At 47.0% G+C, this 15,239-nt stretch overlaps 1 protein-coding gene across 1 annotated transcript; it reads right to left on the bottom strand.

The window, feature by feature from the left end:
* Positions 1-196: 196 nt before the first annotated feature.
* abcc5 (ATP binding cassette subfamily C member 5) lies at positions 197-14,859 on the bottom strand. Its single transcript, XM_014981038.2, has 30 exons — positions 14,437-14,859; positions 13,971-14,124; positions 13,104-13,195; positions 12,123-12,278; positions 11,910-12,054; positions 10,904-11,137; positions 10,647-10,820; positions 9,929-10,076; positions 9,701-9,849; positions 9,513-9,620; positions 8,729-8,892; positions 8,458-8,653; positions 8,314-8,385; positions 8,111-8,235; positions 7,967-8,039; positions 6,729-6,932; positions 6,510-6,653; positions 6,342-6,435; positions 6,096-6,265; positions 5,874-6,020; positions 5,108-5,237; positions 4,749-5,031; positions 4,479-4,665; positions 3,656-3,745; positions 3,373-3,562; positions 3,131-3,290; positions 2,753-2,831; positions 2,001-2,114; positions 1,769-1,933; positions 197-1,687 (listed from the first exon to the last, which is right to left on the bottom strand). The coding sequence occupies exons 2-30, from the start codon at positions 14,058-14,060 to the stop codon at positions 1,586-1,588; spliced, it is 4,185 nt and encodes a 1,394-aa protein (XP_014836524.2). The 5' UTR covers positions 14,061-14,124; positions 14,437-14,859; the 3' UTR covers positions 197-1,585.
* Between the last annotated feature and the right edge of the window lie 380 nt (positions 14,860-15,239).

Consider the following 15,239-nt stretch of genomic DNA (forward strand, 5'->3'; position numbering starts at 1 on the left):
AGAACATATAAGATTATGTGTTTTTGCAGTGTAGCTGAAGTTTTTAATTCTGTTTTGCTTTTCACTCGATCTTTAAAAAAATAATTTAACAGATTTATTAACAGACATTGAAGCCTCTGGTCTGGTTTTGCGTTTGGTCTTGACGGCCACCGTACACGCAGTTTTACCCCAAAATTAAGGGACAAGTCGGGAGGAGTGTGTTAAAATGCTTTTACTGGTTTTGTTCATCATGCTCTTATAAAAATACAGACACCAACACGGAGACACTTTGACAAAGGCTGATCTATCACAAGAAGATTCAGAATGAAAACATCTTATCGCTCTGCAATGACCGAGGCGGTGACGTGCTCATGACGTCACAGCAGCAGTATCGGGTCCTCGCTCTGCTTCTCAAGACGTAGCGGCTCATTTACAGTGACTCTGTACAGGTGGAGACCGTGTGCGTGCTGCCCCCTACAGGCACAGAGCAGAAACTGCATCATCACGGCCGATTCCTGTGCAGTAACAGTGTTTTTCCTGTAGGGGGCGGCAATGCCTCCCTCTGAAAGGCCAAAAATCTTTAAAGGCAAAGAGGTTCTGCACCTCAGACGTTTAAATTATTAATGAAAGCTCTCTACATTCCACATTAAAGCGCATCAGGCTGATTATAAACGGATATGACGCGGTTACGTCATCATTCGCTACAGCTGGAGACGCAGAAACGTCTCTGCTGATCTCCGACGACAGTAAAACTAAGACGATTGAATTAACAACTTCACATCAGCAGATGTTTCATACCAGGGGTCTGCAACCATCACTCCAGCTAAATAAATAAAACTCTGCAAATGTTACATCTTTAGTGAAAACACAACAAAAACATTTAAATAAATAGATACTGTAGGAAAATTGTGGTCATCCTTAAGGAAGCAACATTTTATTTTTGTTTTAAAACAGAAAAAGAAAACATTTAATTAAAAAAACAGGATTAATTTTATTCCAGGGGATGTTGGTGTTACCACAGAGTATTAGCGCCATGCTATAAACATTTTTTAAAATAAAATGATGTAATAATAGGAATCAAGCACAATGTTTCAACTTTATTCTTGTAATATTTCAAGTTTATTGTCAAAATATTGACTTTATTCTCATGTGATTTAATTCTCTTTTAAAAGTGTTTTCTCATAGTTTTATAAATCTTATCCATGGCCCCAATATTCTGTCATGTGATGTAAACCAGAACAGCACTTAGTTTCCAACATAATGGTGAGAAAAATTATAAATATTCCTGACACTTGTGTGAATTTATTCCATGTAAAAATAAACCTAATAAATTGATAAAAATCTAAATAAAAGAAAAAAATTCTTGTTGCTGCATTTTCTTTAGCCACTTTTGTCTCTGGAGCCACAGGTTGCAAACCCCTGACCTGTACAGACAGGAAACCACAGGCTTTGACCTTTGACCCCACCCACCTCCGCATGCAGCCAGTCACACGGTGCCGCCTCCTCAGAGCATCAGAATGAGTTCAACATAAATAAATAAAACGGAAACCGAGCAGCACCGAGCTTTCTGAGAGCAGCTTCTTCCTCATCATCCTCCTCATCTTCCTCATCCTCGGACGGACACTTTGCTCTCTGCGGCCGCCAGCATCGAACACAGCCGAGAGTTCTCATTGGCCAGCAGCCGGGCCGGCTCGTCGAACTCTGCCACCTGAGCCAATCAGAGACAGGCAGGCGTGTCACAGCGGGGTCTCCAGAGCAGCAGGTGTTCTGCGTTCTGATTGGCTCCTACCTGTCCCCGGGTCAGAACCATGATGCGGTCGGACGACAGGACGGTGTGGAGTCGGTGGGCGATGGTCAGCGTGGTGCAGTCCTGGAACGAGCTCCGGATCGTCTCCTGGATCAGGAAGTCCGTCTCCGCGTCCATGGCGGCTGTGGCCTCGTCCAACACCAACACCTGGATGAGAACCGGCCAATCAGAGGGCAGCACACAGGCAGGGGGCGGGACAATGGTCCTGTCTCACCTTGCACTGCCTCAGCAGAGCTCTGGCCACACACAGCAGCTGCCTCTCCCCCACCGAGAAGTTCTCCCCGTTCTCCACCACCTCCGACTCCAACCTCTGAGGAAGCTGAGACACCTGAGGGACAGACAGGAGGACATACAGGAGGACAGACAGGAGGGACAGACAGGAGGAACAGACAGGAGGAACAGACAGGAGGGACAGACAGGAGGATAGACAGGAGGATAGACAGGAGGATAGACAGGAGGGACAGACAGGAGGACAGACAGGAGGGACAGACAGGAGGATAGACAGGAGGGACAGACAGGAAGATAGACAGGAGGGACAGACAGGAGGATAGACAGGAGGGACAGACAGGAGGACAGACAGGAGGGACAGACAGGAGGATAGACAGGAGGGACAGACAGGAAGATAGACAGGAGGGACAGACAGGAGGACAGATAGGAGGATAGACAGGAGGACAGACAGGAGGGATAGACAGTAGGACAGATAGGAGGATAGATAGGAGGATAGACAGGAGGATAGATAGATTAATATTAACCACGTTACCTTCGGTTGTTGTAAAAATGAAATGACTTTTACTTAAATTTTACTTCCTGATTGAACGCCTTCAAATAACAAAAGGTTTTGTCCAACAGTGAACCAGGAGTATCAGGAAGGTTTTGCATCACCATTCTTCTCTCAGAAACAGAAACTCTTTCAGGACATGTAAACGTTTGACCCGCTCCGGTGCCGTCCGGTGAGGATCCACTCACCGACTCCTTCATGTGACTCCTCTCCAGAGCGTCCCAAATCTTCTCCTCACTGTACTGGTTGAACGGATCCAGGTTGGACCTGCAGCAACAGAAATTTTGGTCTGATCTGAGCAGCAGAAAGTTTTCACACCCCTTCACTTTCCCACACAATCTGACATGTTAAGGTTTTGTTCTAGATCCAACTGATGTACTGTTTGCTTTAGGAAAACCTTCAGACTGACATGAATCATGCCTTGATTCATGCTGATCCGGTACGTCTATGTGCACTGGATCACTCCGGTACACAAAGACGTACCAGACTGATCCAAAACCCTCAGCCAGGATATCAGAAGAGTGACTGAAAGTGACAGCTGGGAAAAACAAGACAGGAAGTTCTACCTGACTGTCCCGCTGAACAGAACCGGGTCCTGCGGGATGATGGACAGCTTGCTGCGCAGATCGGCCAATCCGATGTCGCTGATGTCGATGCCGTCGATCAGGATGGAGCCTCCGGTGCGCTCCACCAGACGGAACAAGGCAACGCCCAGAGACGACTTCCCTGCAGGACCAAACCCTTGATCTCAAAACATGACCTCTGGGGTGCAGTTCCTCTGTCTCACCGTCCCAAATACCCTGTCTACCTGATCCGGTTCTGCCGATGATGCCGACCTTCTCCTTTGGTCTAATGGAGCATGAGATCTTGTTCAGAACCAGAGGGAGGTTCTCCTGGTACCTCATCTCCACATCCCGGAACACCAGCTCCCCCTGCTGGGGCCAGTCAGGCGGAGGAGCCCGACCTTTAACCCGGGCGGGAGCCTCCTGGGACAAAGACTGAAGCAAACAGAAATCAGTCTAACATCTGGGTTCATCAGAGACACTAGGAACACCAGTGTTCCCAGTTAGTGAGGAAACTGCTCCCAGTACCTGGATGTAGTGATGGATTCTCTCCACGGAGGTGAAGCGAGCTTCAGTTTCTGAGGCGAGTCGCACCGTGAACTGGAACAGTCCTGTTAACTGGGAGAGACAGAGGTTCTCCTTCAGGATCCGAAACAACCCCAACAGTCCAGCAGACACATCCCCAAACTCTGGTCCAGAGCAGACCCCAACAACAGCAAAGAAAACGTCTCCTGGTCCCGAGACCGAATCACAGATAAATGAGTTCAACAAAAGAACTCAATGAACTCCGTCAACCTTCAACTGGACCAACTGCAGAGGAGCCCGAAGACCTGAGAGATCAGAAGGTCCACTTGTACCGTTACAGAGCGAGGGGATACTATATGGGGTTGAATTATCTTAACAAAGAAGCTCTTATCTCGTCATCCAGTGAAATGTCCACTGTTGACGGCACACGCTTGGTTCCCCAAACTGGTGAAAACGACTGTCAACAAAGTACTGAAGTTCAAAGGTACCTGAATTGAACCAGTTCAAGAAAGTGGAAATGCACTAAAAGACCCTGGCTGATGGACTGAGTAGAACCTGTTTTCTAGAGCAATGGATAATAGTCCCGGTCCACAAAAACCACATGTTTTAGATGCGTCAAGCAACCACCTGAATCAGATGATTCGGGGCTTGGAGAACATTGTTCTAGAAAAAGACACCAGACAGAACGGTTCTGACACTTGTTCCTTCAAAGAGATTTTTCATACAGGAAAGACGACCCAGTTAACACAGATCTTACTGGATATGATGGTTTGGTTGCTGTTTGGTTGGAACAGGTTTACAGGCAGAACTTAAAGGTTTCAGTTACCTGGACAGCGTAGGAGATGGCAAGCCCGGCGTAGGCGGGGGGGATCTGTCCGTGCATCAGAACCATCATCAAAGCCGTCATGCTGATCAGAGACACGCTGATGATATCCAGACGAACCGCCAGCCAGCGCATGGCACAGCTGAACAGGTAGAAGGGAGCCTGGTTCTGGTCTAGTAAAAACTGGTACCTAAATAAACCAGAACACAGTAATCAGGTCCTGACCTCATGAGCTCTGGATGTCAGGGCAGAGGTTCTGGTTCTGACCCTGACCTGCAGAGGAAGTCCTGGCCACGGTCGTAGGCCTGCAGAGTCGTCAAGCCCTGGATGCTGGATGTGATGTGGGACATGAAAGGTGACATAGTCACATTGTCCAAACGTTTCAGCTCCCGGATGAATACCTTAGAGACGCTGTGGAGAACAGCAAAGCCCAAGACCAGAGGTCCAACAGCCACTAGGAACCATGGGAAAACACAGCTGATGACACCCAGGCAGAAGAAGACCAGGATCACATTCTGGATAAACATTTCTGCCTGGAAGGGCAGCCGGGTGTCAACTGGAATGAGACAGAGACAAAACTGAGTCAAGCAAAGACCAGAACCCCAGAAAATGGTCCAGTCCTGCTAACCTACCTTCATCCATGTCCTTGGAGAAGCGATTGAGGATCCGTCCTGTAGGAGTCATGTCAAAAAACTTCATGGGGCAGCGCAGGATTTTGTGGAAAAGTTGGTCATGCAGTTTGGAGGAAGCTCTCAAAGTTACCTAGAAAGACACAACCATGGTGTTAGCACTGGGAGAAAGGGTACCTGCAATCTGTTGGGCTTAATCTGGTGTAAAGGACCGCTCAGACCAGACTTCCTGAAAGATGCCATGCTGCTCCTCACATTGTTGTGCCTCCACATTGAGGAATGCTAAAGATCAGGGCCAGTCGGTAAGTCTCACTGGGAGAACCGTGTTTCACTCTGACCTAAAATGGTCTTCAAAGGCCTTAAGGTCTAATTCCTTCACAGCAGTGGTGACCACTGCTAACAACGGCTAACAACTTGAAGAATTCTTACCAAAACTTTAACACAATTATCAAACTAACTTTGTTCAGCTGAAGTAAATTAACACTTTAAGCACTTAGCCTTAATCTGGAAAAAGTTATTAATTGGAAGCTAAGTGCACTAAATATTTACAAAGTTAGCAAAAGCACTAAACAAAAAGTAGCTCCAATAGTTTACCGGTCAAAACGGGAGACTTGACAGGTACACCTCTTCTTAGCTTTTCACTCCACCTATGAAAAAGACTGTGGTGATGTTCAGAACGGACACCTGGACTGCTCCCTGCCTAAAGCTGACCCACTGAACCCTCTTTAACCGGACCAGTCCGGACCGGACCAGGAGTCTGGGCTCTGACCTTGACGAAGGCGATTCCTCGGATGAGTTTGAAGATCAGCATGACTCCCATGGAAGAGGCATAAATGACGGTGTACTGTTGCATCTTGGGATTGTCCTTCATGCTGAAACTCATTGCTGAGCTGTTGCCCACGGTTACCGTGGTATTCTGGAAACCAGGAGAGAGGAGTCAGAGGAAGAGGCGATGAAGGTGATATGAGGAGGAGGATGTCAGGCGACCCACCCCGCTGCCCTGGTTGATCCAGTAGCTCAGCCACCAGTGGCAGAAAGCCGCACTTCCCACATTGAGAACAAACAGAACCAGGATCAGCAGGCATGGGGAGGAGCCTCCGCAAGCCGCCATGTAGACCCTGAACACGGGCCAGGACACGGCCCCATACTGCTGCTCTTCACCTTGGAGAACAGCAGAACATGGTCAGAACCGAACAGTCCGGGTTAGGGCTAGACGAGTCGGTAATGAAGTCAGTACCGTTGTCTTTGACAACCGGCGAACTCTTCTTCACGGATCCTGGTTTGGTGTCGGCCGGTTTCCTCTGAGAGCCGCCCTGCTTCCTGCTGGGGACCTGAAACACAGAAAGGGTGATTCAGACAGACGGACAGATGGACTCAAGACAGATGGACTCAGACAGACTGGTACCTCTATGACGGGCGGGTCCCCCAGCTGGAAGTGGTTGAACATGGCTGCATAGTCTCCATTCAGCTTCATCAAGTCGTCATGGTTACCCTGCTCCACTATGCTCCCCTCCCTCATCAGAATGATGTCATCACAGTCCACCATGTACTGCGGACACACAGGTATCTCTATGGTAACCCTATGCAGCGGACGGACATCTGTCAGAGTCTGGAGGAAGGCTACCTGCAGCTGGTGGGTGACGAAGATGACGGTCTTGTTGTGAAGCTGCTTCTTGATGGCGTTGCGGAAGATGTGATTGGCCACATGGGCGTCCAGAGCGCTCAGAGGGTCATCCAGGATGTAAACGTCCCGGTCGCTGTACAGCGCTCGGGCCAAGCTGATCCGCTGCCGCTGGCCGCCGCTCAAGTTGGCGCCGCGCTCTCCGATCTGATTGGACAGATACTTTAGAGGTGAGTGACAAGGTTAATGTTGCTGTTTCGGTCAAAGGGATTAGAAGTGACCAATAATTTTGCAACATAGTCCAAATATGAGGCAGATCTAAATTTAGCTGTGTCCAGATCTGGTTCTAAGACTAAACTAGGAACGACCAGCACTTCCCTTGGTTCCTAACCTGATGAATAATCAACAAACCTCAAGGACAGATTTCAGTTCAGTATGAACTCAGCCAATACAAACCATTGACGAGTTTAGTCTTTAAGGAACAAGGAAGTAGAAAAACAGGACTGAGGTACCGGCTATTGTGCCACAATGAGCTCTGGAGCTGGTCGTTCATGGAGTAAATACGATACAAGTTCTAACTAGGTCCAGTTCTGGTCCTAAGACCCGACTGGGAAAAGTCACCATTTGCCTTTGGTTCTTAACCTCAACAACCTTCAATGAAACCAGGTTGTTAGAAACCAACATTAGAGCGTGTTTGTTTGAATTGTTTACTCAGAATGCCCTGCATTGTAGTCCACTTCCTGCTTTTGAAGCGGTCTGCATTCAAACCGCACCAGAGTTCACTTCAACCAAACCGTGACTGAGGGTTGTAGAGTTTCTAGGCAAACCGACTGGAGTTCGATTAAAGCTGCTGTGAATGTTCTTGGAGAGTCTTTGTATAAAAAAAACCTGAAGAAGTTTTTAACTCAGTTATCTGCTTCAGCACCTCAATCTGCTGTTAGTGTTGTTTCCATCATGCACATGTTGTAAGTATCAGAAAGTGAAAGCTCCCTCCACTGGTGGGTCTGTGCCTTACCAGAGGCACCAAAAGCTGAAAAGTACAGATCTCCATCTTGAAGTGGAGGGCTCTCTCTGGTCCATGCTAGTTAGCAACCTTTACTTCCTGTTTACTACACCATACTTAGCGTGGGTAGCCTGGTTCATTCATTCCAAACCAGTAAACGGAAACATGGCTAATTCGCTTTTTCTTTTTAAAAGTTTGTTCAAAATTTGCATAACAGAGAAACAGGAAATGACATCACCTCTGTGAGGTCAGCATTAGGCAGCAGAGTCAGGTCCAGTTTGAGGCAGCAGGCACTGAGGACAGACTGGTACCTGCAGAGACACAGAGACGGTGAGTCTACCTGTGGACCGCCCAGTCCTGAGTCCAGGTGTCTCTGCCTCACCTGTCCTCCTGGTATTCCCGTCCAAACAGGATGTTGTCTCTCAGCGTGGCGTTCAGGATCCAGGCCTGCTGAGCGACGTAGGCCATCCTTCCCCGGACCGCCACACTGCCCTCCAGCATCGTCATCTGCAAACACACCAACCAGTCAAAACCAGTCCCTACCAGCTACCTGCTGGGAACAATGGGGCACACTGGAGACGCCACCTGTCCTAAGATGGCTGAGATCAGAGAGGTCTTCCCACTGCCGACGCAGCCGCAGACACCGAGCAACTGTCCCTGGAGACATTCAGAGACACAGAGTATAAAGGACAGGAAGGTGGTCAGAGGCACAGAGTGAGACACACCCACCTGCTGGACGTTCAGGGTAATGCAGTGCAGGGTGCTCTGAGGACGCTGGGAGGGATGGGGGGCCGCCAGGAGGGGGGGACAGCTGTCCTCATCCCCATCTTCCTCCTCAGGACTTGAATCTGCGTCTCCTCCCAACAGGGAGCCGGTCACCTCCTCCTTCTCCTCCTTGTCCTGGAGGACACCTGCGTCTCTGCACCTGGACATGAGGACATGTTGGACCTGAACCTGAAGCTAGTACCGAGGCGGTTCTGTCAGGTCCGTCTGGGTTTACTTTTCTCTCTGTCGATAGCGGCCGGCTGCTCGGACACACGGGCTGGCCTGGGCACTCTGCCCTGCGCCTTCCCATCCTAGAGAGGCTCCGCATATCTCCACGGCAACAAGAGGGTCACTAGGCAACGCTCGGACGCTGTCAATCTCTGGCAACAGGAAGAGACTCTGAACGCAGACACAGAGCGGTCACATTAGCTGAATCTGGCACCACAGCTCTGCTCCTCAACAACCCGATCAGTCACTCTGCAGGTAGGTGGCGCTACAACATCATGGGATCAAGTGGAAGCTAACGCTGATGTACTAGGTCAACATGGTATCTTGTGAAAGCTAATGCTAAAGCATTACATCAACATGATATTTACAAGCATTACATCAAAAGCTAGCTATATCAAGATGTTATTGAGATGAAGTCATCTATTGGAAGCTAATGCTGAAGTGCAGAAGAAGTGGAACTGCTGTGTAAAAACTCTTCATCCTCTTCAAAATAAGAGCATAAATACAAACATGTAACTGCTTGAAGAATTATTAACATTCAATAACCAAGACTTTATTCAACAGAAAGTTTACAAAACAGCAGAGTAAATTAGTGCTTTAGTTAGCATGTTAGCTAAATGTGCTAACTGTTTTCAAAGTTAGCAAAAGTGTTAAACTGCTAAGGCAAAAATTACCACAGCTATTGCTAGGAGAACTAATTTTCAGCTTAGCGCTGAGCTAAAAATTATCTGTGCTATTAGCGGATTAGTGAAAGGTATTTGGCAGGATGTGTCCGACGGTCAGTTCCATACCTTGAATCTCTCCATGGCCACTGAAGCCTCCGACAGGGACTTGACAGAAATTGGTGTCACTTTAAGGGCAAAGGTCATGGCGTTGAAAACCGTGACGACAGTGAAGGCCTGGAAAAGAGGGCGGAGTTAACATGCTGGTGAACAGGTGAGTGTAGGTATGTGAGCTGACATATGGAGGCGTTTGGAACCTGAGCGGCTGTGAGGTCGTATCCTAGCAACATGTGAGTGGAGAACGTCACAACGCTGGCGATAACGACCACGATGGGAGCCACGCCCACCGTGATGCTCTGGAAATACCCTGTGAGCTCCAGCAGGCGGCGCTCCTCGTCCCGGATCCCTGACAGGAAGCAGAAACAGGTCACAGCCTGTGTTACCACGGCAACGGGGAGGAGGAGGGCCGTCCGGAGACCTCGTACTTTGGACGTCCCCTGAGAAGGCTTTCACCCAGGCGTACATCTTGATGAACTTGATGTAGCTGAGGATCTCGTTCATCTTCTGCACTCGCCTGTCAGTGACGGCCACGCCCTTCCTCCTGAAGTACGCCGTCATCCTGGAGCTGAACATCTGGAAGCAGAAACACAGATTATGTCACCTTCCTTCAGGATCCCACTCATTACGGTGTGCCAAACACAGATTCACATAAAAATCCTGATTCCAATTTACTATGATGCAGAATTTATTTAAAATATCCCAAAATCAATTTTAAAATATAAAAAGATACAAATAATGTGCATTCTTTTTTATTTTATTTATTTTACATATAGTCATATTTATATTACTTACAATATCACACTTATGTATATATTTTTTATGAGTTTTACATTGCTTATGGTTATATTTGTATTTGCCAATATTTGCATGGAGCAGCTGTCAACATATAAAAAATTTTCCATTGGGGATCAATAAGTACATTCTCCCTCAGCTCATTTCTTTTTTTCAATATGTAACAAAAATAAATAAATGAAAAGACAGTAATATACTGGACACATTAGTGTCTATTGTTTTGCTTTGCAATGCAGACTGCAGAAGACCTTCAGGATCCTTTGCAGACCGACATATTAAGGCAGAAATTATTATGAGTTTGATTTTGAATCAAATTCTGAGTTAGTAAAAGATTCTCAGCTCTTTACTCACCATGGTGGGATAGAAGAGAATGAAGACGGAGGATCCCAGCAGCGATGTTGGACCCAAGATGTACAGGTTGTACGCGACACCGAGAACGGCCAACAGGGGGCCACCCGCTAGCAGACTGCCCACTGCCGCTGCGTCAAACATCCGCTGCCCGTCGCTGGAGCACATGTTGATGAGCTGAGTGTGAGGAATAACCCAGATGAAACCGTTAGCGGCGCCACTCGCTTCCTGTGAAGCCACCAAGCGGTCCAGGAACCAACCTGGCCCACAGACTTGTCCCGGACGCTGCGCAGTCGCAGGATCTTCTCAAAGGCCAAGCTGAGCACAGCTCCTCTCAGTCTGCACCCGGTCCGGTAGTTCTGGGCCCAGGTCAGAGCCAGAGACCAGGACCGCATCAGCTCCGTGGTCAGGAGCCCCAGGACCAGCAGCAACCCGTAGGTCAGGTCTGATTCCTCCTGCTGGGTGTAGTCCAGCAGACGCTTCACCACAAACGCCTGGAGAGAGAGCAGAGCGGCGGTGAGTCTCAGAACACAGAACGGGCATAATAAGAAAAACCAGGGGGAGAACCAGAAATGAAGAGAACCAGAACCAGAACCTAGGAGGATAAATGGTTGTGGAAAATGGTTACAAGGCCTTAAGACTCCATTGAAACAGGGTGAGAAGGTGACGAGAACCAGGTGTGGTAATTAAAAACTGGGACAAGGTGTGGGAAAAAATAGAAGCAGGTGTGGTGATTGAAAACAGGAAGTAGGTGTGGAGATTAAAACAGGAAGCAGGTGTGGAGATTAAAACAGGAAGCAGGTGTGGAGATTAAAACAGGAAGCAGGTGTGGAGATTAAAACAGGAAATAGGTGTGGAGATTAAAACAGGAAGCAGGTGTGGAGATTAAAACAGGAAGTAGTTGTGGAGATTAAAACAGGAAGTAGGTGTGGAGATTAAAACAGGAAATAGGTGTGGAGATTAAAATAGGAAGTAGTTGTGGAGATTAAAACAGGAAGTAGGTGTGGTAATTAAAACAGGAAATAGGTGTGAAGATTAAAACAGGAAGTAGGTGCGGAGATTAAAACAGGAAGTAGTTGTGGAGATTAAAACAGAAAGTAGGTGTGGAGATTAAAACAGGAAGTAGGTGTGTGTTATTAAAAAAAACAGGAAGCAAGTGTGGGTAGGACTGGTTTCGTACTCTACTGGCACAGACCCAGACTGTGGTTCTAGTGATCAGCAAAGGTAACCGTTACAGGTGTGTGATGTCAGCTGGAGGAGACTCACTGGGCCGCTGAATCCGGCGAGCTGAGTGACAGTGAGGCAGAGGATGGACAGGAGGAGCCGGGCCCGGCAGAAGGTCCAGACGACCGAACATAGGGACGCCTCGGTTCCTTTGGACCTCTGCTCCTCCTCCCACAGTGTCCTGAGCCTGGACAGCCACAACAACCATTCAGCTGCAGAGCTAACTCACACGGAAAACACCGGAGTGCCACCCACCTCACACTGTTGTCATGGCAACGCTCCTTTGGCGCCACAGGCCACACGTCCTCCAATAGGAGCTGCCCTTTCCTGCGAGCTTGCAGAGCCAGAGGAGTCAGCCAGTGAAACGTCATGAAGGAGAAGAAACCCGCTCTGTCGACTGGGTGGGCACACCTGAGGAGAGATACACACCTGAGGAGAGATACACACCTGAGGAGAGATACACACCTGAGGAGAGATACACACCTGAGGAGAGGTACACACCTGAGGAGAGGTGTGTGTTTGAAGAGTCGCTAGATTTGTCACAAGTTGCTCTTTTCAAAAGCTCCCTAGATTTGTTGCTAATTTTAATTAGAAAAAAACAAGAAGATTTGACCTAAATTTTTTATTTATATTCATATATATATATATATATATATATATATATATATATATATATATATATATTTTTTTTTAGCAATTTTCAAAAAACTTTGCTAGTTCAGCACTAGAGGTTTCTTTGAGAAAGTTATTAGATTAGTCATAAGTCTTTTCTTTTTTTTAATGACTGCATACTGGTTGGTTTTGAAGGAAAAAAACATCACTAGATTTCACAAGTTGCTCTTTTCAGATTGTCACTAGATATATCGCTAGTCACTTTAAAAAAAAACAATGCTAGATTTATTGCTCATAAGAAAAGAAAGGTTTAGGGTAGGGATTTGTTGTAAGTTACTTTTTTGGAAATAAGTAAATAAATTGCCAGATTTGTCGCTAGTCGCTGTTTTTTTCCTGTAGTTACTAGATTTGTCAGTAATTGCTGCTTGAGGGAAAAAAAGCTGCTAAAATTGCCTGAAAGTTGCTAGATAAAGTGACAAAGTTGCTAAGTTAGCAATAATGCTTTCCCTTGTCCTGACCACACCCCCATCTAACCCCACACTTGGCCACGCCCCTCAGTATGTCTTGGCTTCTACATGTGTTTGGGGCGGGGCTAAGCTTTCACAGGTCAGACATGCTTCTCACCTGTCATTCTTCTGCTCTGTGGCTCCGCCCTTTGCCAGCTCTTCGTCATGGCAACCAGCTGGTCTGTCCTCAGACAAACCCTGGAGGATAATCTGGAAACACACACACACACACACACACACACCTGAGCAGCAGGTCAATCAAAGACATGCTCATTTCTGGGTTTTGTCATTAAAACTGGTCCTAGTTCTTGTTCTGAGTGTGTTTAAGCTGATTTCGGTCCTCAGAAAGATAGAAAAAACTGATTGGACTGAGTTTTGGTTCTGAATGTGTTTACACAGTTAATTGTCCTCATAGAGATAGAAAAAAACAGACTGGTTCTGGTTCTGAGTGTGTTTATACAATTAACACTCCTTATAAAGATGAGAAAAGCGGACGGGACCAGGTTCTGGTTCTGATGGTCCCAACACAGACAGGAGGAGCATCACATTGGTCTGAGGGATGATCTGAGCATGCTCAGATGAAGTCAATCAGACTGAGCACGTGCAAAGCTCACGTTCCTCTCACGTTCCTGCCCCGTGACGCTGTCACGCTCTGAAGCAGCCAATCCAGAGCCTCGCAGCTTCTCTGCCCCAGCCAATCAGCTCGCGGCTCTCCGCTCAGCGTGACGGAGTGGGCGGGGCTTCTTATATAAACAGACTTCAGCTTTGTTCTGAGCTCCTGTCCGCATACTCCTCATCCCAGGCTTTTATTTTGAAAACTTAATCAACATCACTGAGCATCTTTCTGCTCATGTTAAAGTGATGATTCTATGTTTTTGGTGACCTTTCTGAGGAATATTCCTTAAATTTAAATCTTTTTAAGCATTGAAGAGGTTTAAATCTGTCCTCTCCTCTGATGGGACGCTCTGGTGTGATATGTTCTCACCTGGTTCTGGCTGACCTCTGACCTAGGCGGAGCGTCGCAGGAGTTCTGCGGTAGACCCGACTCGCTCCTTCCAAAGTCATGTTGTTTCATTGTCTATCAGACCACATGGAGGCGTGACCTCTGACCCCGGCACGCTGAACAACAGGGGAAAATACTGGAAAACGTGCAAATAAAGAAAAACATCTGAATATTACAATAAAACTTCATAGAACATAACAGAAACACATTAACAACACTGAGGAGGGAGCAGGGGTCAAATTTCATCTTCAGGTGAACCTCCAGGTGTGTGCCAGGTACTGCAGTGCAGCAGCTGGAACACTGTGTACGGATACTACAGAGTACTACGAAGGACTCCTTCAAAATAAAGGCCTGTGATGATGCGCTAATGACCGGAGCCGTCCGTTCGCGCGCTCGAACCCCATCAGAGATCAAACAGTCGACCGCCCTCACCTGCGCGGGTTCTCACCTGTCCGTGGGTGCGCGCGTGTCCGTGTCCGCGCGGCTCTCTGTCCTCCTGCAGCTTCGCTCAAGTGATGCTGCGGCTCAGCGCCGGCGGGGCGGGGTACCATGGGAAATGGAGTTGCGACACAAAAGATGCGTCACAACCGGAAGCTAAGGAAAATTATATCAATTGGACTTTTATTAAGGTGGTTCAGAGAGGATTTAAGGTAGAGAACAGTTAGAGAGCCTCTTCTTCTGCGATGTCAGTTTGGACAGAAACAGTGAAATAAATCCTATTCCTGAAGGATCCTGTATAAATAACGAAATGGCGCCCCCTGCTGTCGGTGGCTCACTGAGGCATCTTCAGCCGGGAAACAAACGGGTTTATTTCTACGACGGCGTAGTAGGGACATTTTAGACAGAAAAGTTGGACATTTCCGCCAATAAATCTCAGAAAATTCATAGGAAAAAGGCAGAAATTTCAGAGCCTGAAAAGTTGAAGATTTGCAATAAAATTCTTTTTGAGATTAGTCTCAAAAAATGTTATGGAAAAAAAAGGAAACAAAAAAGATCATATAAAAGGTATAGAAAAATAAATTTCAGTTTGAAAAGTTGGAAGATTTGCAAGAAAATTTTGTCTCAAAATTTTTATGAGAAATAGCAAACAAAAACAAGTTATCGTAGAAAATGGAAAAAAGTCAACTTTAATTTTAAAAAGTTACTGGAAAAAAATATAGGAAAAACAAGCAAATTTCTGAGTTTGAAAAGACAAAAAAAAATAGCTAGAAAAGTCATGTTTTTCTATATCTATTAATCTCAAAATTTGAG

The sequence above is a fragment of the Poecilia mexicana genome, unplaced genomic scaffold, assembly GCF_051168715.1.
Source record: "Poecilia mexicana isolate PSO_F unplaced genomic scaffold, ASM5116871v1 scaffold_13, whole genome shotgun sequence".
Lineage (NCBI taxonomy): Eukaryota > Metazoa > Chordata > Actinopteri > Cyprinodontiformes > Poeciliidae > Poecilia > Poecilia mexicana.

Bases quoted from the DNA above. Each gene is read 5' to 3' on its own strand.
- abcc5 (XM_014981038.2), bottom strand. From the start codon at position 14,060: ATGAAACAACATGACTTTGGAAGGAGCGAGTCGGGTCTACCGCAGAAC. The intron at 9,850-9,928 runs GTACGAGGTCTC...GCTTCCTGTCAG, and splicing joins CTTCTCAGGGGACGTCCAAA to GGATCCGGGACGAGGAGCGC. The intron at 5,238-5,873 runs GTCAGAGCCCAG...GTGTCTTTCTAG, and splicing joins GAGGAATCGCCTTCGTCAAG to GTAACTTTGAGAGCTTCCTC.